We start from the raw sequence: 24,039 nt of genomic DNA on the forward strand, positions 1-24,039 counted from the left end.
TTGGTAAGGAATTATAAGCCAAATAAAATAAAAACATCTGCCCTGAAAATAAGGATAGTGCTGACAGATCAACTTCCAATTCATTACGCGCCCGCTATGGCTTTCCCCCCGCCGAGCAGCGTGAAATTGATAAACAGATTTCGGATTTCAAAACATACTTTCGCTTTAGATCCTTTACATATTAACAAATATATATCGGAAATTCTATTTGATATAATCGAAAGTTTAAGCTTACTTTTATAAAATTGCTCTTACAGTCTGCAGAGTTGCCAACTCTCCCGATTTAGTCGGGAGACTCCCGATTTTCAACCGCTCTCCTGCCAACCCGATTTACAATATATTTCTCCCGACTTTTTCTTATTCTTAATATTTCTCACAATTTTTATGGAACTTGGCTTCATACTTCGTTATATGAACAAAAAAAAAAAAGTGATTTTGGACGTCTGAAAGCAACTGAATTTTCTCTAGATTATATCTAAAATAAAACCTTGCGAATCAGATGAGAATTTCTGCTTTGTGAGTGACAGCATACGTATCCAGAAACGTCGTTCTCCAATGGGCATCGAGCTCCACTGCGTGTAATCTGGCATATATTAGCCAATGAGCACAAAGCAAGCTCAAGGCCGTTGGCCGTTATTTGGATGTTCTTTCGCTATTTCGTTCATCTTGTCCTGAGTTGTGTGAGTGCACGTGCCTTTGGGAAATAGTTTCAGAAATTATCGTCTTTTGTTATGTCTGCGAGAAAGGTGAAATACTCGTGCACGTTTCAAAAATCATACACAGTTGACTTTCCTTCCATTATTTCTTCAAGGAAATGTAATAAATTTCGATGTGTACCATCTCCCATTGCGATTTTTCGATTTCGCATGGTGGAAGGGCAGATGTTCTCAAACATGTGCGTACACAAAAACACAAGGACAACATGAGTTGTTTTGAAAAAAAATGAAAAATTAAATTTTTCTTCGGAAACAAAAGACCAAAAAGTGATTAATGCAGAATGTCTGTTCTCTGCCTTTTTACTGGAGCACAACCTGCCACTGAATGCATCGGATCACGCTGCAGCTTTATTTAGAAAAATGTTTCCCGATAGTGAAATCGCTAAGAAATACTCAAGTGCAAGGACCAAAACAGGTGCAATTGTTAAAGAAATGGGTTTGGAAAAATAAATCTTCAGTTATTGATTGCATTAAAACAGCTCCGTTCTGCCTCTCTACGAATGGAAGCAATAATACCAATTCAAAACTGTATCCAATTGTTGTTTCTTTTTTTAATCCAGAGTCTTCAGAAATTGAGTGCAGTTTACTTTCTCTCCCCACTTTAGAAGGACATTCGACAGGCTTTAATATAGCACAGCTAATTATTAAAACTTTAAAGTCCCTCTGGATAATTGCTTAGCACTTGGTGCCGATAATGCACCAGTAATGGTAGGCTTGAAGACTGGTGTTGCAGGCATCTTAAGAAAGGCAAATTCAGATTTGCAGATTATGAGGTGCACCTGTCACCTCTTAAATTTAGCAGCTGAAAAAGGGGCAGCTTCTTTACCATTAAATGTGGATGAATACATTGTTGATATTTATTATTATCTTGAAAAGAGTTCTAAAAGAAAGGAAAAATTGAAACAGTTCCAACAGCTGCATAATACTGAAATAAGAAAAATTTTGAAACATGTGTGTACACGCTGGCTGTCTTTAAAGAAATGCTTATCTAGAATCCTCGATCAATGGAACCCACTTCTTGCATTTTTTAAAGAAGAAGTAAATGCTTCGAGAGTTAAGATAAAAGGCTCTATTGAAAGTTATAAAGCACCTAAAGTAAATGGAGATGTAGTTACTACTTCTATTGTTAAAAATAGGTTTGAGAAAAATAAAGTAATTTCTGCATCATTCAGAAATTCAAATGGCAGTTCTCAAAATAATACTGCAAAATATAAGCGTAAAGCTGATACAAATTTCTCTCAAAATAAAAAAATTGCTCAGCACACGAAACATTTTCCGATTATTGTAAGTTTATCTTGTGAAGAACGAATATTTATGTTTTTTTCTTCGGACCTTAACAAAGCTTTTTGCTTTTTTTTACAATTCATTTTGCCATCATTCGATGTTCTTAACGCAATTCTACAAAGCAGAATTCCATTAATTCATGTTTTGCAATCAATGATTTATGATCTGTTTAAAGACATTTAATCAAAGTTTGTAAAACCAGTCTGCGTTTTGTCTTGTAATTCTATATATGATGTGATTTATGGTGAAACGGAAAATCAGAAGAAAGATGAAGATTTGGTAATAGGAGCTGCAACTACAAAAGTAGTGGAAGAACTTTCAGAAGAAGACAAAAATAAGTTTTATCTTCATGTTAGAAGTTACTTCTCTCGAGTATGTGATTACAAATTTCCAGTCAACGATGAAGTGATTTTGCATGCTAAAGTTGCTGATGTTTCTGCTCTAGCAAATGCATCTTTTTCTGATATAAGGTACTTTTTGAACAGATTTCCTGTGTTACTTCGTTTAGTCATGAAAGATGACGATATTGATGTTGCTACTGATATACTGCAGTCGCAATTTTGCAGTTTACTATTAGAAAACTTGGATGAAGTTATAAATCAGCTAGGATTGACACCCAGTGGAGTTTAATTGTAAAATTGAAAGGTGCTGATGGAATTTTAAAATATAGTGAACTCTCTAGAATTATTTTGGCCATCTTGACAGTTCCCCATAGTAATGCGGAGTGTGAGAGGATTTTTAGTGTTGTTGCGAAAGCGAGTACTAAATTTAGATCTAATATTAGTGATAACACATTAGAAAAACTTTTATTAGAGAAAGCAGGCCTACGTGGCAATTGCTATGAACAAAATTATGAAGTTCCTTTCTTAACGAAAGCAAAATCTGCCACTGTCCATAACATTTGTATGAAAACTGATTAAAGTGTAATTTTTTTTTTTTTTTAACGATGCAAGTAATAATGTTTTTTATGTCTAAGGTATTTTTGTTTTGCTTGCATTTAAGACTTAGTAACTATTTAAAGTTAATTCATTATTAAAAACTATATTTTTATCATTTAAAAAGTATTTTTAACATTGTGAAAGATCTCCTGATTTCTTAAAAAAATCTCCTGATTTTTGAGTGTCATAGGTTGGCAAGTATGAGTCTGCAAAAAATAATAAGCCGGATCCAATTCGAAAATTAATTAACAATGCAATCATCAACATTAACTGAAATAGATAATCAGATAATTTTAGCTTATACGTCCATTATACATAAAACGCGCACGCGAAAACGCATTCTGCACTTGCGCACACTCATATGCGCAGTCGTAAAAGGTCTTACGCGCACGCGTAAACGCCTATGCGCATGTGTCAACGCGGCACATGCGCAGAAAGTTTTTAGTTTTGAGGTCCGGATTATAGATCATTCCGAATTTAATAAAGAAATTGAAAACTGACAATTTAAAAGATTCACCTTATATGTCTCGATGGATTATTCACAGGGCATTCAGCATTTTTCCACCTGATGCAGTGTCTGTGGATCCTAAATTCTGCCGCTTAGTTCCTTCCTAAATTATCCTGCCTAGTGCTCTCCTAAATTCTGCTCCCAGTGCCTGTTCTAAATTCTAAAAATGTTGCCATTTCTAGATTTTGTTGCACTGTGTGTCACTAAATTCTAAACATTCTGCCTCATCAGCTCTGAAACCAGCCCTTACCATATATCATTTCATATTTATTCTGAATGTTCAACTTATAGTAATCTTTAATTAATTCCTAAAATTCTAAAGTGAAGAGGACACGTATTGAAGAAAGAAACTGAATACATAAAGAGGAAGAAAATTATTCTTCAAAGATATGTAGAGTTATTATTATGCAAATTAAACAGTTGTTTATAATTTTAACCTTTACTATAAGTTCCCCTTTCTGTTTCCCCAGCATTATGCAAATCAGATAATTTTAAAACTGAGGTTTTTGCATTGTAAGACAGTGTTTTTGTCCTCCACTTGGATGATGCCTTAGTTCTTGCCAGCTCTGATAATTTGTAATTATTCATTTTTGCGTTATTGCTGCTAACATTTGAATTTGTTGTAATGATAAAATTGCTGAGTCGGCTTAGATTAAAACTAAATTGTCTAGTCTTTGACTACTAGTCCACATTTTTAGTTTGAATTTGACTGTTCCTGTTTAATTGAATTACCACAAGCTGTTGTTGATTTTGTAATGATAAGAACATGCCTGTATGTCCTAAATTCTTTTTAAATAAAAGGTTTATTTATACCTTTATGTGACTTTTGTAGTTACTTTCAGACATAGCGATAATTTGCTTCATGTCTGTGAGAGGTTTTGGGTTATTTAACTTTTACCATATCAAGTAAAACACTGTTAAGAAATTGGAAAGTTAGGAGATAAAGCATGCAAAAACTAGTGGGAACATTGGTCTGTGTATTGAAATAGATTTCTAATTGTTAGAAAACATGTTTGAGAAAAAAAAAATCTTAGAAATTAAGGCAAAATGTCTGGGAAAGCTTCAAACTAAAAAGACGCATAACTATTTTGTTGTGTGTTGTTGCTACAAAAACATAAATGTTTTGTAGCTTTTAATATAGAATTATCCTAATACTGTTAAATAGTCAGTGTCATAAATTACATTCATTTTAAACTGTGAAATGTTATTAGATTGTGATTTTGATAGTGTTTTTTAAACAAATGTTATTGAAAAATAAATAAAATTTAATAGTGGTTATGTAAATCTATAACGACTAAGGGTATTTAACTACCTAATTTAATTATTTGTAAGTAACTGCTCACCTTTAAAAGTTATCTCTGCATATTAAAGCAAGTTATTGCCTTTCATTAATCCTTATTGTGGTCACAAGATACGGCACAATAATGTAAAACTTATTCTTTGCATCTAGTGAGACTTAAAATAATACAACTTATCACCTCTGGTGCATTAGTGGCTTATAGGAACCTTAAAATATATTAACTGGGTTACAATCTCAGAAACTCTACATGAAGCTACAGCACTAACATCATCAGCTAGACGGAGCATAACTAACTTTCAGAACTTTGCAACCATGCCTACATCAGGCTTTCAGGTTTGTTCTGATTAACATATCTCTCTCTAGAGAAGCAGCAGCACTGGCAACAGCCAATCTTCTGTTATGAATCATGCTGATTATGATTTTATTCCTCCTTTTAATGCCATTGTCATAAAATATACTTGCTATTTACTAAACCTCTAGACTAAATATGTGGCAAAATGGGACATAAAAGAAAAATCAACATAAAGTTAACTGTTAGTAAAACGTAAATAAAATATCCCTAATCTTCTTTCAAATATGGCCAACTATTTATACAAGTATGTGTAAAATATTTAATGTTTGTTGATAAATTTTATAAAGTGGATTTTTATTCTCAAATTTGTTTTATAGTTATGTTTATTAAATTATGTTTAATAAGAATGCATCCTACTTACGGAACTATTTTATTTTTAGATATTACAAAAATGAAGTTCAGACATAAGTTGATTGACTTTATTCAGCTCCCATTTGCTGATAGGTCCTTAATTTTTTTCATTAATGGTCCTTAAAAGTACTTAATTTCCATGTGCAGAAACATGTATGAATCATGTGTGAAAGAACTGATGTTAGATTTACCATTCTTATATTTCTTTTCTGAAGCACATCTAGGATGAATGTTTGCTGGTGGCAGTTAATCCTGTTCAGCATTTTGTATTAGCAAATATTATATTTTAAAAAAATTTCAACACTTTAAGAGGAGTTTAAAAGCAAATATATATATATATATATATATATATACTCATTGGGAAATTATGCCATTGCTGAAAGGGGAATCTGAATCTCCAGATTATCTGACTGATATGCTGCTTATTGCAGTACAGGTAGGTATGTTATGAATGATTTTAATTCTTTACAAATAGATAAATAATGTTTTAAGCACAAATGAATGTCTATAGATCAAACTCAAACATGTCCATTCAATCGTACTAAACACTATGTCAATGTATATTATATTCAATAAACTTGGTGGACTCTGAAGTATCAGTAAATTACATAACAGTGCTATGCTATTCATACTTTCAAATAGCTGACAAAATTAAAATTTTAATTGTAAAGAAAAAGTGTTAAGCTGTTAATGCCAGAAAGAGCTAAACTTTGTCCTATAAAGGTCAATAATAATATCCAGTCATGCATAACACACTTATAAGAATGCATGTATAACTTTAGAATGTTTTAAACTTCGTTAAAAATGGAATGCAAAGTTATCCTGATGTTCGAGAAAAATTATTCTCATTGTAACATTTGTTCTGCACGTTGAAAATTTTCAGCTTTACTTTCTATTGAATTAAAATTAATAAGTGTATCTACTCCTCTACAGTTTTATCAGTTCATCTTTGGAAGCAAGAAAAACAATTATAAATAAATCTGAATCAATTTCAAAGAGTAAATAGCTCAGAATGATTTGAAGATTTTACTAATAATTGCAAAAACATGATGTTGCTTGTAAGAAAGAGACTATTGGAAAAACTTATTAGAATTACAAGATGAGGAAGATAAATGAATTGTTGATGAATTAGAATGGTTATGAAAAAATATCTGGAATTATATAGAATTTTATAAATATATATAAAATAAGGAAGAAAAAATGAATGCAGGCTGTTATCTCCATTATATGTCTCTTATTTAGCCATTCACAAAAACATATCAGAGTACATGCTGTGTTAATTCTTTCAGAAATAATTTGCAGGAAAATATTGACATATAAGTGCATGCATATTTAATACGTTAATTAAGCATTTTAGTATCGAATTCTGAAAACTGATGTTGCTTTGTTCAAAAGATTGGCTTGGTATTGTTTTGAAATGTGCGGTAAGAAACTTTCCCGCAAGGTGGGTTTAGGGTCGCCATATTTGCCAAGAAAATTAGTGATATGTCATAGACGGATGGACGAATTCTTACTGGTTTGGCCCAGAATGTTCTCGAGCACAAGCCAAAAGCTATATAAACCCTGCTGGTATGCAGTGAGTGAGTCAGTCAGTCAGTGCCTAGTCCATCGAGCTGGTCGTCGGCTGTATTGCGAGTTGGTGCATCGTTGAGGCTATCAAGTGTATTGTCTAGTGCTTGGCGAGCTGTACTGTAGGGAATCTCAAGAGTACGTAGAGTTTCGAGAACAACTGAACCGAGTCAAGAGCTGTACTCTGGTGCTTTGCCGTGAAGCTGTCTTCACCGTTATAGCCTGAAGCTGTGCTGCTGATTGTTTCGGCGTGTTTGCCATTTCGATGATTGTAAATGTGTTTTTGGAGCTGTCCTGAGTAATACTGGCTATTAAATTGTGTTTTGATACTTCATCAAGTACTGTCATCGTTATTCATTCCAAATCCATGAACCTGTATGTAAGAAAAACGTAACAATATTTTATGAACAACAAATACACAGTTAACAAGATTATTACATAGAATGATGAGCAACAAAAATGCAAGGTATTCAAATAATAAATTTTAAAAAGAAAATTTAAATGCCTTGCAACTCATCTTTGTAACATTATATATTTAAATAACAAAGATACGTACTTTGCTGTATCATTTTTTAAGTTTTAAAATCTGTATATGAGTTGTGCATAAAAAGTCTTGTCTTACGAATTTCTATGAATTTTAGTACTGTTTAAAACCATTTTCTGCTAAGTAGGGTAGTTATATAATTGGACTAATGTGTTAAATTTCAAATGCATAGCTGACCCTTCTTTTTTTCTGCAGCTAAGTAGTATTTAGTGCAGTATTTTACTTTCTACTAATTATTTCATTCTAAGTTTTTAGAAAGTTATTATTTGTCTAGGAAATTGTATAAAAGTATCTTCAGCATATTTGGTTTCATTACTCATCAAGTTCCTTTTCACCCACCAGAGCCAGGGTGGTAAAAATGATGAACAATGATAGTTCTGACCTGGATTCGATTCCAGGTGAACAGGCTGGCTGCATGGGCATGTTCATGGTTTTCACCATGTGTAATGTGTATACAAGCCAGTTTTTCTTAGAAAGTGCTACATAAAGGCATCCCTTCCCTTAGGCAGGTAGCTCTAGTATGCTTTGGCGTAATCAACTAAACCAAACCAACCAAGTTTTTTTGTTAATCATTAATATCGGAAAAGGAAAAGAGTGCAAAAGTATTCTCAATATATTTGGTTTCGTTACTCATCAGGACTTTTGTCATCAAAGTCATATTAACATTAAAGGTGCATGTAAGATCATCTAGTTGAATATTCCATTTATAAATTTGTGTATTAAAATTCTGTGCCAAAAAGTCATCTTTATCATAAATATGCATTAAAAGAACTTTTAAGAAGAATGCATTCTTTCTGATTCTTTTATGCCCTCATATTTATAGCTCATTTTTTATTTTTTAATTAATAGGTTATTAGTTCTATTTCCCCCTGAATTTTCCTTCAAAAGTATATATGTATAATGTAATGCAGCCATTTACTTTAAATATATAAAATTTGTAATAATTTTAGGAAATTAATGAAAATTTGTGGATCTTTTATTCCATAGGTAGCTCCATATTTAAACTCTGATGATGCAGATTTAAAATCTGAAGCTATAAAAGCTCTTTCTTTATGCTGCTTGCATAGTCTAGAAGAAGCACAATATTCTTGGCCTTTTTTCATGGAAGTGAGTGAAAAACTAATAATTTTACAAAAAATTGGAAATACTGCAAATTTTAACAATTTTTGGCAAAAAGGAAAAGTATTTAGCCTTATTAAAATGTAATTATGTGTTTAATGTATCTTTGCCCACTTGTTCCAGAAGTTTTTTTTAAATTTTCAGCTAGTTCCTTTAAAATCCACTAATAAATTTAAATACTTTCAGGAAATTCGTGCAAAATCTTCTAACATTAGAAGTGTGCTTTTGAAGGGTATCTTTGACATTCTGAAGTGCCATGGACAAAATGTATTTTGTGAAGCCGAAGATAGGGAAGTGACATTCATTGACTTTTTAGATGATATATTATCACAGTCAAGGGTAAATGTATATCTGTATCTTATCTATATCTGTTCATAAACTTTACTGAAATATTTCTATTTTATTCATTTTTTGTACTCTGTCAATCCTGAATTTCATTCACTTTTTTTTTTTTTTTCCATATAATGCTTCATAATTTAATTCATGAGTTGTGGTTTCCCCTCCCAATAAGGCCAAATTATTTTTACTAATATTTAATATTGAATAGTAGTGAGATAAAAAGAATTTTATTAATAACAATCAATTTTGCTTAATGTGGTTACATGTTTTTTTAGTAATTAATAAAGACACAACTTTGCCATTTTTATTCTTTCACATCCTCTCTCTTCCCTCTTCCTCCATTTCCAACAAGATTAAATATCTTAGAATGAACAGTTCATTCTTTGACTTATAAGAAATAGACTGGAAGCAGCCAGTTTTATATATATATATATATATAGATTAATGAATAATTAAGCTTAAAACAGCACTCCAAATAATGATTATTGGGGAAGTTAAACAACAAGAATCAGCATAATATTTGTAAATTTTGCAGGACTAGTTGTAGAGACATTAGGTTAATTGGAAGCAGAAAAGATGAAAAATATGCAACTGCCTTCGCCAGGAATCGAACCACGGACCTCTGGAATACCGGCCCAGTGTGCAGAACCACTACACCACGAAGGACGCTAGGAAAGTGAGAGAAATACCTTATATACTCCCCTTTTTAAAGGGTGACTAGGAACCTAGTCGCCAAATCCTGGGTGTGGAGAATCATCATCCACAACCCTTTTAGTTCGGGCACCACTGTAGAGACATTAGGTTAATTGGAAGCAGAAAAGATGAAAAATATGCAACCGCCTTTGCGGGGAATCGAACCACGGAATACCGACTCTGGAATACCGACCCAGTGTGCAGAACCACTACACCACAAAGGATGCTAGGAAAGTGGGAGAAATACCTTATATAGTTTCAATGATTCTGTAGTTAAACCATCAAAACTAGTCCTGCAAAATTTACAAATATTACACTGATTTTTGTTGTTTGATTTCTCCTAATGTATAATCTAAATTGCATCTTTTTACTGTAAAAAGTTATTTTAATACAAGCAGCTGATTCGAAAAATGTCTGCATCATAAAAAAAAATACTGAAAGTATTAAATATTAATAAAATGAAACTTGATCATAAGATTTTAATTTTGCAGTTCAATTAATTAATGAAACAATATTATAAAGCTACTGTTTACCTCAATTTGTGTTTGCTACATAGAGTGTCTCGAAAACTACAAATTTTAAGAGGGATAAAGAGCATCAATATGAACCATATTCATATAGGAAAGAATGGCTGTACATGCCATCTATAGAAGATGGGAAAAAAAGAACAACATACATAAATAAAAAATGCTCTATTAAATTAAACTTAATATAGCTACTGGTAGAAACAGAATATAGTTTTACAAGAGTGGTTTAAAGTTCCAACTATTCACAGTGATGCACTGATGCTACATGGATTGCCAAACATTTTCAAAGGTAACTGGAACTTCATAGATATTACTAAGCATTCATCCATTATCATCAGCTAACCCATAAAAGAAGTGATGATTTCCCATTCAGTGTTAATTAAACAATGCATGTCCCCTGTACAGTCTTGCAAGCTTTCTGGAGTGTTGATGTACAACTCCAATTATTCATTTCTGATCTTTCCTTTTTGTGTGAACATGGTTTATATCAATGTATACTATTTTCTCCTCAAAGTGTTTACATTGAGTTTTGAGACATCCTATAGATATATATTTTAATATTTTAAAATTTTTCGTGTACTTTAAAGTTTCTTGGTTACTAGCTGAGAAGCAGCTACTTAAACACTGCTTTGCGTGGGTATGAACAAAGCTTGAAAGATGAGATGTGTAACATATATAGCACTTAATCTTAGTTTATTTTGAAGTTGGCTAATTTGGTTTAAAAAATGTTGAGATTTGAGAAAATTATGTTATTTATTATAGGTGTGATTTTACTTCTATAGATGGAGAGAGCAATGCTACAAAATTATGCACCAAAAATTGTAAAATACATTAAAACCTCCATCTATCATTTGTATCATTAGTACAACATTACCTTTGTGCATGTATCTTCTGCCAATTTTGGTCCTAAGAAAAGTTCTATACAAATAATGTTTCTTCCTGCATCTGTTAATCTCTGAACAAAGTCAAATTATTTGCAAATCATCTTCCCAATGCAGCATTTCTCATTTGGATCATTTGGGGGGAAGGGGAGAAAAAATTAAAATTATTATCTTAACTTCTCTCTGGACTATAACAGCAACATAGTAATGCAGCAGTGCTTTGCACATGGCCTTCAGAATCATGTTGCATATATAAATATTTCATTGCAGCTTGCATTCATTTCAGCTGTGTCAGCTCTCATTAGTCTATTCTTGTTAGTTTTCAAGGATTTTAGGTTTAGTTTTGAAGCTGACACTACAGGGAGTGTAAAAACAAACAAGAACTAGTTAAGAGCTTTACTACTTAAATTTTTCTTTATTAATAATTCCTCTATTCTAATTTTAGGATGAAACTGAAGAAAGAGACATTATAGTGAAAGGTATCTTGAAAATGTACACAGCCCATCATATATGGTCACCTCGTGTGTTATCAAAATTAATGATGCTGTTGTATCATCCTGATGAGAATTATTCTGCAAGAAAATATGTTAATTGTTTTCTACAAACCTATGGACATTCAAGGTTATTTTTTAATAATATACTTCTGTTAAAAATAGTCAATATTTTGATTTAGCAGAGAAAATTTTAAAAATTATCTTTTTAAAAGGCAATAAAATATCTTTTAAGTTAAACTGAACACATTTTTCATTTCTTTAGAATTATGTTAAAGTTTTTTTTTTTTTTTTTTTTTTTTTTTGTCTTGTCAGGGAAGAAGTTGAATGTCTGGTAAAATCTTTCTTGGCCATAATCAACTTGCTATTTGATTCTGATAAATCTAGTCCATATCACAATATCAGCATCAAAACAACTGCTCTGGAATTGGTAGAATTTTCAAAAGAGTACGAACATTCCGAAGAGTTCTCATTTAAGGTATGTAAAATTGTATCATATTTATGTAGAAGATATATTTGTTAAGTATTCAAATATTTTTGAAAAATAAATTGTGCAAATGCTTATGTATGTATATATATATTGTTTCATAAGAAAAAATAGTAAAGTTAAATTAAATGTAAATAATTCCCTTGCACCATTGTTGCAAAGAATGAAATTTGAATTTAACAAACATTTTCTATTTGTAAAAAGCAAATTTAAAGTTAATTAAAATTTAAACTTTAAATTATGAAATTTTAATTGCAAACAAAAAATGATTAATTATTGCTGTGAACTAATTAAAACATACTATTTACTTGCCTTTTTTTAGTATTATTTATGTATTTTTTTATAGATTGTATATAGTTTATTTTTGATTTACATGCATAATTCATGTTTGGGAAGTTTCCAAATAGGTAAAGGTTTCTAAATTACTCTGGTTTTCTAGAAATTTGATTTTCTACTCTTTTTACGTTGGCAATATTATTTTAATTATTATTTTGATTCTTTATCTCTTTGTTTTCTAAATTTCTCAAAATTCCTTTTTTTTTTTTTTTTTTTTTTTCTCCACTAATTTTGATTTACTTTCGGTTTTAAATTACTATACCCAAGCCTATATGGATGACGAAACACAAATTGAATAATTAGGTTCGGAGGCAACTTCCCCTTGATAAGATTTGTCTCCTGCCTGCTCAACAATTATTCACTATGCAAATTAATTTAGTCTTAAAATTTTTTTATAAAATTTTTTAGGATTAAAAGATTTTTTGGAATATTATATATTTATTCATGGATTTTGATACTTGCACTTAATTTACATATGCTCTCAGAATTTAAATGATATTGTAGATTAGTTTGCAGCAATAATTAATCATTTTTTGTTTGCAATTAATATTTCATAATTTAAAATTTAAATTTTAATTAACTTTAAATTTGCTTTTTATGAATAGAAAATCTTTGTTAAATTTATACATATAGTGCTTATTTATGTATTTAAAAATTATGTCTATCTCTAGTTGGATGTTTTGATATGGTATCAAATATTTCTATGTTATTAAATCCTAAAATCTCATGTTTCCACATGCAACCATGGCCTTTAAATGTTTTTATAAATTAAACTTGGAATTTGTGGCATATCAAAAGAATACTTCCAATATGAAAAGTTTTACAAGCAATATTGGTAAATAATATTATCTAGTTCATTTAATAATTCACATATTCGCATTGATATCATAAATCATTTCACAGTGAATCTGCCAATTCCTGAAGCAGCTTTAGCTTGGGATTTTACCATGCTGATAAGATTTTTCTTTATAATTATGTTATTTCACATATTTCTCATTACATAATAAATTTTCATGAACATATTTTAGCTGGTTTTATAATTTCAGGATTTTTTTTTTTTTTTTTTTTTTTTTTTTAAATGAGAGAACAGATTTACCACTAACCAATCATACTCATAAAACTTATTTGGTGAAATGGGAGTGAAGATGCTACACATTAAAGAAATCTAAGATGTGTAAGAGTGAAAGTAAAGTTCTTGGAAACCTTGAAATGCTCTTTTTCTAGTATTCAGTAATTTAGTTTCTGAATCCCTAAGATTTCTCTTATTCATTATTCCTACATTCATCTCCTACTTTGCCTCCATATGTAAACTTTGGAAAAAGTCTTGTCTGTCAAGTATATTACTTAAGCCACTTGGATGCAAAAGAATTTTTCTTCCAGATGAAGGCAAGTTAACAGTTACCTAAAAATATAAAAATGTGTTAATCATAAATCCTAATGTGGAAAAGCTGACTCGCTTATGAATTGGTCACTGCAGACGGACACATCAGTATCTCTTGAAAGGAGATAATGAGCCTATTTGTGGCACTTGCAACGTTTCCATTTCAGTCAATCACATTTTAACCTGCTGTCCTGCTTTTAGTCAGAAACAAGGATATCATTTTAACTCTATGTTAACTTAACAGATCTCATTGGAAGAAATCCTCACATCAACCTCATAAGATTTTTAAAAGACCATACCAGACTTTTTACCATATGATTTGAAGTGTTTTCCTTTTTATCCTGCTTTACCTGTTGCTAGAGTATTTCTCAAAGTCATTTATTCATGCCTTCATCAGCATTACAGGTTCATTTCAACAATTCATCTGATACAGTGTGTTTGTGCATTTCGAATTTTATTCACCATTCTTCTGGCGCATAACAACCTTCAAGGTTTTCTGCCATAAAAAGTCAACCAACCTAATGTGAAAAAAATTAATGAGTATTCCTTTTTTTAATTGCTCATTTTGCACATTATTTATTTTAAATTATAATGTTGATCTTAATTAAATTAATTCTTGCAAATAAATGTCTTTAATTTAAATAACTGAATGTCGAGAATAATTTTTTTATATGAAATATTCTTTTACATATGCAGTCAAAAGTCTTTAATCCGCACTTGTCGGGACTTCAGCGATTCCGGATTATCGGTTTTTTCGGATTATAGATTGTCAGTTTAAATCTGGTAAGATGACATGCAGAAATTATAAAATTAAAAATATGAAACCGTAATTTATGAAATAAAGAGCAATTATGATCTAAAGGATCTCAAAACTTACAAAAAAAAAGCTTAATATTTATTTGTTTACTTTATTAAACATTTCTTTCAACGCGCGCCGTAAAGCATACATTACGCATAGTCGAAATTAGAAAATTGTAACCAGAAAACTATTTGATGTGTATTCGTGATATTTATAATGATGAGGAATTTGATTTAAATCACATCAGAGACGGAGTACATAGAGATGAAATACTACATTTAGTAAGGAATCATAAGCCGAATAAAATAAAAACATCTGCTCTGAAGATAACGATAGTGCTGACAGATCAACTTCCAGTTCACTGCGAACCACGACGTTTCGCCCACCCCCGCCGCAGAGCAGCGTGAAATTGATAAACAGATTTCGGAATGGTTAGAGAAACAAAGGATTTACACGTGCGCATAATACATATAAACGTGTTATGTGCATGCACAAACGCATATGCGCTTGCATAAAGGTATTATGCACATGCGCAGAAAGTTTATAGCTTTGAGGTCCGGATTAAAGACTTAGAAAAAGTTGCTTAGATACTGTAGTTCCGTGAAAGTATTAACATAAGCAAAATAAAGTGCAATGAAATGTGTAAAAAAGATTAAATAAACAATATAAACACTTGAATATTTACAAATAAAATTCAATACTAATTGTAAGCAATATGCTGATCAAAATAAGGTATATTTTAAACATTAGAATTAAAGTGTGACAAAAGACTTTAGCAAAAATACAAAAACAAAGAAGTGGTAATTGGTAGATTAACCCAATTCGAATTTCATTAAGGCTTATGTTAATATTTTCACGGAACCACAGTGTCTAAGCAACTTTTTAGCGTACGAACTAGGAATTTTCTTTTAAAGTTTTTCTAAATTTTGCAGCTCAATGTGCAAAGTTTTTGACCACATAGGTCTTTTATAGTTTGTTCTCTTTTCTTTAATTATATATATAAAAATTTATTATCCAATTCCATCCATATATTACCAGTTTAGATAGTCAAATCTCTACTGCATATTTCAGAGTTTTGTGAAAAATGTTAAGATGCTGAAGGCATGAAATAATTTAAATCTGTTAAACATTAAAGAAAATAAATTAAATTATTATTTAGTTTACTTTTCATTTCTTTTGAATTCATTCTTTAAAAACAAAAATTTTTTATCTATTAGGAAAAAAGCTATAATTCCTCTTCTTTTTTGTTGAAATAAATTAATATGTTGTCACTAAAACAGAGGATAATTAAAAATTCGCATGCAAATACTTTTCTGCTTTAATCTGATTTTTTAACCCCTTACTCGTCACAAAATTTTGACAAAATTTATTCAAAAATCATCAGTTTTTTTAATTAATGTTTATGAAATTTAAAATAAATTCATATAATATAATAAACACTATATTTTTGTTAAATTTAACAGTTTTTTAAATATGTAAAATTTTTTGTTAACTAACCTTGTTTTACTTTATATTCGGCTTTCCTCTTACACCTAAGCTAGGCAGAAAAGCTTCAATATAGGCTTTTAAAATTACATGTAAATTTTGGAGAGAGAAAAATCACGTACGTTTAAGTAATGCACACTTATTATCTGCAAATGTTGATGCTTTTATTCAACATCAATAATAGCTGTAATATTTTTCAAAAATTTAATATTTTTTCTGGGTATTGTAAAGTTTGAAACATGGTTATGCACAGTCCCACATTACAATCTTTACGATAATACCTCGTTTTTCTCCTAATTAGTTTTCCACTTGCATTCATTCTTCTTTGATGAACATAGTTTACATTCTCTGGAAGGGTTTTCTTTTTTTTCTGTAGGTGGTATAGGTTCCAAAAAATTCTGTTCAAATAAACGATTTGATGGCGTTTCACTCGATGGACGACCTCGTCTTGAAAAATTGATAAAAGTATCTATCTTTTGTATATTCTATCTTTTGTATAATGTAACATGAAAATCTGGAGAGTCAAAGCTCTGCCAGAAAATAAGATTACAGGATCGTTCACATTGAAATAAATGGCTATTCCGCTAAATTGGTGAGGCTTTAAGCAACTAGTTTTTGTTACCAGATTTAGCGAAAAATTGCCAAAAGTCATCGGACTTCGACATTTTGGTCCGGTCTTTGTATAACTGATACCTTATATGTAACTTCAACCGTATAAGCCTTCCAGTAATTCCAAGAAATGGAATATACTAGAGATTTCACAGTGGCCAGGGGAAGACAAGTGAGAGCATAAGCTCAATTTTTCAATTCAGAGCAGACATCGGATTATTGAGATCTTCCTGTGAGGTTCACTTTTTAGATGTGCTGTGCATTTTGATGTGTTTAACATTCTTAGTAGTTTGAAGTGTAGTTTCAAATTGACTTTGTGATACTGAGAAAAGCTGTGCATTTTTTGGGGGGAGTTCCAGAACTGTAAAGTGTTTCTTTTGGTTAAAATAAATTTTACTAAGCTATTATTCATTCTGTGTGCATTCAATCTGTTACAAACCCATAACCTATCCAGCATGATTATTTATAATGTTTTGGTTATTCATTATCACTGCATATCTATTATAAAAGAATAATAGTAAATAATACCGTTAAGGTACTTTTTTGTCAAATATCCTAAACTATAAAATAAGACAAATGTTTGTATACATGCAGCCAATATTTAGATCTTTACTAAATGTTCAGGTTTTTATCTTATGTATAAATTATAATGTCACTGCCATTCTTTTATACAGTTGTCCATATTTTGACATATACTTTATTTGTAGGAAAAATTTCAAGACCTACTTGTTTTAAAATTGACAAAAGGTTTTCTGAAGAAACCTTGGCGACTCTCATCCCTAGATTTATATAATATTTGTAGTGGAATTATGCCAAAAGATCATGAAAAGTTACTCAAGTTGAAAGAAAATATTAAAATAATTATTGAGGTAAGTGTTAAAAAAATTAAAATTCATTGCATTCTTTTTGAAGTAGAAATAGATGATCACTCGACAATAAGCACTAGAGTACAGCTCGGTTGGGTCATTCTCGGAGCTCAACACACTCAAGATAAAACTTGACGAGACACTGACTGACTACATTGTGTGCAGGCAGGGTTTGTATAGCTTTTGGGCTGCCTTCGAGAACATTCTGGTTCAAACTGGTAAGAATTCGTTCTAGAAGGTTCTCCATCCGTCTACGACATATCGCCAGTTTTGTCACCAAATATGGTAACCCTGTCTTCCCTTGCCATTTTCTGACAACCCTAAAGCTGCTTTGCAGTGAAGCTATCTTACCATGGCTGGACATTTTGCAACACTGCCCCCTCCCAAGACTGCACGTCCCGGGCAGTACAATCCTTGGTCAGGAGCCAAATTCGATACAAACAAAACATAATAAAACAAACAAATAACATAACTAAAGAAATAAATATTTACACTGCGTACAAGTTATAGACACAAATAAACCACAAAACAATTTTAAATTATACAAATTAAAGTTCAGAATGAATTTCAGTCTCAGACTTTTCATTAAGTTATATCTGGGTCAAATACTCTCACTGCAATTCTCAGATGTATTTCTGTTTTGCATAACACAGTCTGAAGATTCAGACTTTTCATCCACAGGAAGATCCGAAACTGTTCACCACTCGGTAGTTTATTCGCATCATGTGTACAGTTCACCTCAGTACTTTTAGCAGATGATACATGCTTATTTACCTCTATTTCCTGAAAGCCAGTTCCAATGTTTGCATTAGAGTTAGGAATAGAATCTGATCTTTACAAACAGAAGTATCCTGGTTTAGAATCCAGTTTGTGTCTTTACAACTTGCATTATTAGGCACATACTTAGTTTGTGAACTCTGTATTTTCTTTCCATACTGGAACTTCTGCTTAAGCTCTACATCAGCACTCCCATCTCAACATCACATGCAGTTTCAGATGGTTCAATACTTGCTGACTGCGACTTCGTATCTTCACTACCAGTTTCTAAAGAACGTAACAGTCACATCTTCACTTACTTCAACTTCAGGCACTTGAGAATCAAAAGCTTCCTTCCCATCTCTTATTTCTTCATGCTTTTTTTTTAATCCTGTTAGATGTTTCATCCATCATTTCTTGATCTTTCTCAGACACTTCACTGGCTGCTTCCCTTCATTTCTTCATCCTTTGATTTTCCAGATGCCACTTATGTTATTTTCACATCAGTTATGGGGCCCACCAGCGGCCAAGCGGTAAAGACACTAAACACTGGTAGTTCAGTCCGAAGTTCGAATCCCGTGAACGGGCTAGCTGCATGGGCATTTTCGTTGTTTTCCCTATATGTAACATGTATACGAGCCAGTTTCCCTTAGAAAGACCTTCCCGAAGGTATCCCTCTCTTCAGGCAGGTAGCCATGGTGTGCTTTGCCATAATTGAATAACCCAATCCAATCCAATCCACATCAGTTATGGCTCCTGTTTCTTCTGCAAGATCCACTTTCATCTGCTGGCGTTTCTCTTGCAGCTTTTCTTGGCCGACTCTTATTTCTTCTTAACCACTTTCATCTCTTCCAGTCCAACTTTTATCTCATCATATCCGGCTTTCATTTCAGTCTTCATCTCTTCATATCCAGCTTTTATCTATTCCAGGCGAGCTTTTACAGCTGCTAAGAAGTCCATGAACTTCAGCAGTGTGTCTCAACAAAGTCTCTTAGTCAATCGAAAGTCAAGCAGTGCCTCATCTAGCGAACTGATCGTCAGTCTAGTTGGTTTTCGAAAGTATTGAGAGTCTAAAGAGTCTATCATCAAATGCATTGCAAGTTGTAGCGTAGATAGTCTCGAGAGTACATTGAGTTCCAAGGACAACCGAACAGAGTCGGGAGCTATACTCTGATGCTTTGCCGTGAAATTATCTTCACCATTATAGCCTGAGGCTGTGTTGCTGATTGTTTCAGCATGTAGTAGTTTTCCGACAACTGTAAACATGATATTTCAGCTGTCTTGAGTAATACTAGCTAATAAATTGTGTTTTCATTCTTCATCAAGTGTTGTCGCTAATGACTCCAATGGACCCGTACAAAAACGCGGAGCTGGACATTTCATAACACTATCTTTAAGTATAAAAATAAATATAAGTAATTAAGAATACATAAATGAAAATGATACCATTAATACAATTATTTGAACATTAGTACAGTCTGCAGGGACTGACAAATTTCTGTTGATGGTTTACAATTCATTGATTGTATCCTTATAGAATGTGTGATAAAATGGCAACAGAGAGAAATGATAAAACAACAACAGATTTTCATGGCACCATCTAAAATCTAAATAACTAGCTTTAAATAGGGTAGAATGTGTGGCGAACCAGACAGAGATAAGTAAATCGTGTGTGTGGTCACTACGATGTGTCGGGCAACATGTTTTTGACATCACAGAGCCATAACTTCATGGCTAGATTGTAACGTTCTGCACTGTATCTGTCGCCAAAGCCTCTCAATTTCAGGAGGGGTGAACCAATGATCTGATTTTTTCTCTGGTATCATTCCAGATATAACGAATCAGAGGATGTTAAAAGGAGACGTGGCTAATTCGGTCTGAAGATTTTCGCCATCGGAGTAACATCAGAAAAACACTCCTGAACTCTCAACTAGTAAAACCTTTGTGAGCAGATTCTTCACTCTATGAGGACTATAATTCATTTAAATACTTATCTATGCTATCTATGAATTATATATATGTGTGTGTAAAGAACTTCTCGTAACTGTATTAAATATCTTTTGTGTTTAAAATGCAATTAGAGTTATGCAACCTCACAAACTTGCCCCATAATTATAAGGAGTCGGATATGCTACCTGCCGCCAGTCAATACAGGGTAACTCTAGTTGGTAGCAGTCCTCCCACAGTAGCTACCAAAATGCTCCAAATGCATACTGTATCAATATTAAAAGAAATATTTAAAAAAATCTGAATGGTTTCAGATTTTAAATTATTCTAAAGATTTCAGATTTCTAAAGGGGCGTTTTTTAACGTTTTGTGTGTTACCTTTATTTATTAAATATCATGTTCTTTGCACTTAAACCATAAAATTGAGTTCAATAGCAATGTCGCAAAATAATTTTAGAATGAGCATATCTTTAAAATTTCCGATACACAGTTCCGCGTGCTGGAGATAAAAAGGTTTTTTTTCTCCCCCATAGAGTGTTGCTATTACTCGCTTTGAAATCCTTGAGTTTGTTAATCCAAATTCATTAAAGTTTTACAAAATATGAAATCGATAATAAAACAAATTTCAGATTTGGTCTTCCACATGCCCATATTCGTAGGAGGATTACATCATTCAAAACTCAATGGCTCTATGTACCGTTGTTTTATCTCAATGCGAGAAATATACATACATCTACGCAGATTTTATATTATTATTTTTCTTCAAATATAATGGAGGACTCTAACATTTGGTGGCAACAGTTTGAAAAGTGAAATGGACATTTATAGTGATTCAATGCAAAATCGCAAAATGAAAACAATAGTCCTTCAGGGACAAAGCCCCTTTGGACTAATAAATTACATAATACATTATAATAAATTACACTGAATTATTGTAACAGACTCAGATCAAATTAGAATTATTTAAATTCTACATTAAGAATAAAAATAATATACCAAAAACAAAGGAATACCATTGATTTGTTATTGAAATACCTTTAAAGTTGGCTTTCAGCCTTTAGACTATGCCCGCAGTGAAATCGTTTTACAGGTGAACTCAAAGATCGAGATATTGAGTTCTATGGCAAAAACAGTTATGGACATGCAGAAAAGAACCAGTAAAATGGTTTTTAATTTCAAATTGAAATTTTGCAGATTTGTTTGACAAATCTTCCCCTACTGCTATTTGTCATCAAGTCGCACCCACAGCTTATCTGTGGGACATTATTTTATATATGAATATTTGAAAGTATCCAATAGAGTTATCATTAAAGGAACCAACTGCATACAACATAAAATAGTACAAGATTACGGCAGAAATAAATGAAATTTATCAAAGATACTTTAAATAAACACAGAATAAAGTATTTCTGGCTATGAAATTGTGCTTGAATCATCTAATAATTTAAAGCTTTCCATGCTGTTTACTTTTTTAATTAGTTTTAAAATTGCATTCAGTCAGTATTTGGGAATACTAACAAAGAAATCAAATTTACTTACTGTTTAAACCTTATCAGAAATGTACCTATTTTACATAAATCTGAATCTTAAAATGTCAAATGTATTTTAAGAATGTTAAATTTCTGTTTTTAGTAATAGATATGCAATTGTTTACTTTTGTTACTTAAGTCTCTAAATATGCATTTATTAAAGTTTAAGCTAATTTATTTCATGTTCATATCTAAACCAACTAGTTTATCATAACTTAAGGAAAGTTTTTGTTTTTTAAAATATTTTATATAAATAAGAGATTATTTTCCAGGTTGATATTTTACAATTCTGGGTATTTGAAATTAATTTTATAATGTACAGAAAGTATTCTACAGATTCTCCTTATATGATATTTTGAATAGTTTAATATATAAACCCATATTAACATTAATAAGCAAATAGTATTTGATTCAATAGTTTAACCACTAGTTTACTTGTTAAATATTTTTGAATGTATATATATATATATATATTTTTTTCCCCCTTTCTCCAGAGCCTTCAGTCGGCTATATTTCAACAAACAAATCCCTATTCTAAAAGAAGTATACGATTTTTCTCAAGTTACATAAAAAAGATTCAAGCTGCTATAGATGCAGAGCCTCCAGTGGAAGCAAATGATGATTATACAATAAAATCAGCTATACCTGTAGAACTTCTCATGAATACAGATAATGAAGATCAAGAAGCAGCAGTACCTTCACGGAAATCCTTTACATCAGAAAAGGTATCAGCTATACATACAGAATCTCTTGTGGATACAAATAATGAATGTCAAGCAACATCATTTGCACAGAAATCCAATACATCAGAAAATGAAAGCCAACTTGAAGCAAGAATTCAACATAAAAATTCCACATTTGTGCAAGATCATTCAGCTGCAAGTTCTCCCATATAGTCAGACTTTAAAGCAGCAGTTATAAGCAGTCCTGAATAAAGGAAGGGAACTTTATTTATGTATATAATTTTTAATATTGCCTATTCAAAAGGTTCTAAGGATATTAGGCAAATCATAACTGTATGAAATTAATTTAATATCACTTCTAAGTGAATACTGGTGTCAACTTCATAAATGATATTAAATATATTTTTGTTAAAGCATAAGGTTATTTATTAGTCTCTTTCAAAGCGACATTTTGCGTCAATTCACTCATTCACAATATTATCACCCTGTATTATATTTAAAGAAATTAAATAATGAAGAATCTGCATGAATATATGTATGTTTCTTATACTGTGAAAAAACAACAGTAATCAAATTTTGAATAACGTAATCTTCTGCCCAAACATGGGCACCTGGAACCTCGAATTTTAAATATGTTTTATAGTGTATTTCATATTTTGTAAAACTGTAATGAATTTTTGATTAACAAACTCAATGATTTGAAAGCAAATAATGGCAACACTATTCAGGAAAAAAACATTATCTCCAGGGTGTGAGACTGTCTATCAGAAATTCTAAAGGTTTGCTGTTTTTAAATATCTTTAGCTTAAATGGACATTAGCTCAAATGCTCTCGAAACATGTATATGTGTAAAGGAGAAAAACAAGCCTATTTGTGCATAACCTGAAATCTTTGAGTCCCCCTCAGTTGAAAATTAGTAATAAGTCTAAAAGACTTTTATTGTAATTTTTTTCCAAACCAACAAACTTTATCAGAATTAGAATGTCAGCAAGCATCAAGTTATAGTAACAAGGAAAGACCTTTCTATCAGTTTACATATAAACATATGTATTATTTCTTCTCTGTGCGTCAAAGAAAAATTTAATGAATAAAAGAGAGAAAATGATGTCATGTATTCTCAAGCTTTGTTCCATTTGAAAAATTTTCATTAGTTATTTATTTTTAGTTTTATTTAGTATTTAATTCAACATATTATAATTATGTGGAATATATATGAAGCTGAAAATTTAAAATTTTACTGTCAAAATAAATGTAAAACAGCACAGTTTTTTGCAGTCACCAACTTTTAGTTTTCAGATAGGGAATAAATAATAAATATGAATTTTTCTCTTCGTTATTTTTCCGTTATTTATCTATGTTTTAGTAAATATGGAGGCAACTAAATCTAAATTTTAGTGTTAAGTGTACTTATTTTGTTTGTGAAATATGTTTGTATTTTTATTTTGCCTTACTTCATTCTGTTTAAAAAAAAAAAAAAAAAAAAAATTCCAGCCCATTAACTGCTTTAATTTGCATCATCTTGCATATGCCCCACATGCAATTTCAGTTT

At 31.2% G+C, this 24,039-nt stretch overlaps 1 protein-coding gene across 2 annotated transcripts in view; it reads left to right on the forward strand.

Annotated features, from left to right (window-relative positions):
* Positions 1–22,909, forward strand: part of Cap-G (Chromosome associated protein G) — a 68,487-nt gene extending 45,578 nt beyond the window's left edge. For both annotated transcript variants that reach the window (XM_085816072.1, XM_085816073.1), the window contains exons 12-17: positions 8,550–8,669; positions 8,868–9,020; positions 11,567–11,742; positions 11,928–12,090; positions 17,417–17,578; positions 22,302–22,909. In XM_085816072.1, the coding sequence (XP_085672198.1) occupies positions 8,550–8,669; positions 8,868–9,020; positions 11,567–11,742; positions 11,928–12,090; positions 17,417–17,578; positions 22,302–22,703 (1,176 nt within the window). In that variant the 3' untranslated portion in view covers positions 22,704–22,909. The remainder of the gene's footprint in view (positions 1–8,549; positions 8,670–8,867; positions 9,021–11,566; positions 11,743–11,927; positions 12,091–17,416; positions 17,579–22,301) is intronic.
* The last annotated feature ends 1,130 nt before the right edge of the window (positions 22,910–24,039 follow it).

Source organism: Stegodyphus dumicola, chromosome 4 (assembly GCF_044657685.1).
Source record: "Stegodyphus dumicola isolate Sdum_Otavi_A_Nest chromosome 4, ASM4465768v1".
Classification (NCBI taxonomy): domain Eukaryota; kingdom Metazoa; phylum Arthropoda; class Arachnida; order Araneae; family Eresidae; genus Stegodyphus; species Stegodyphus dumicola.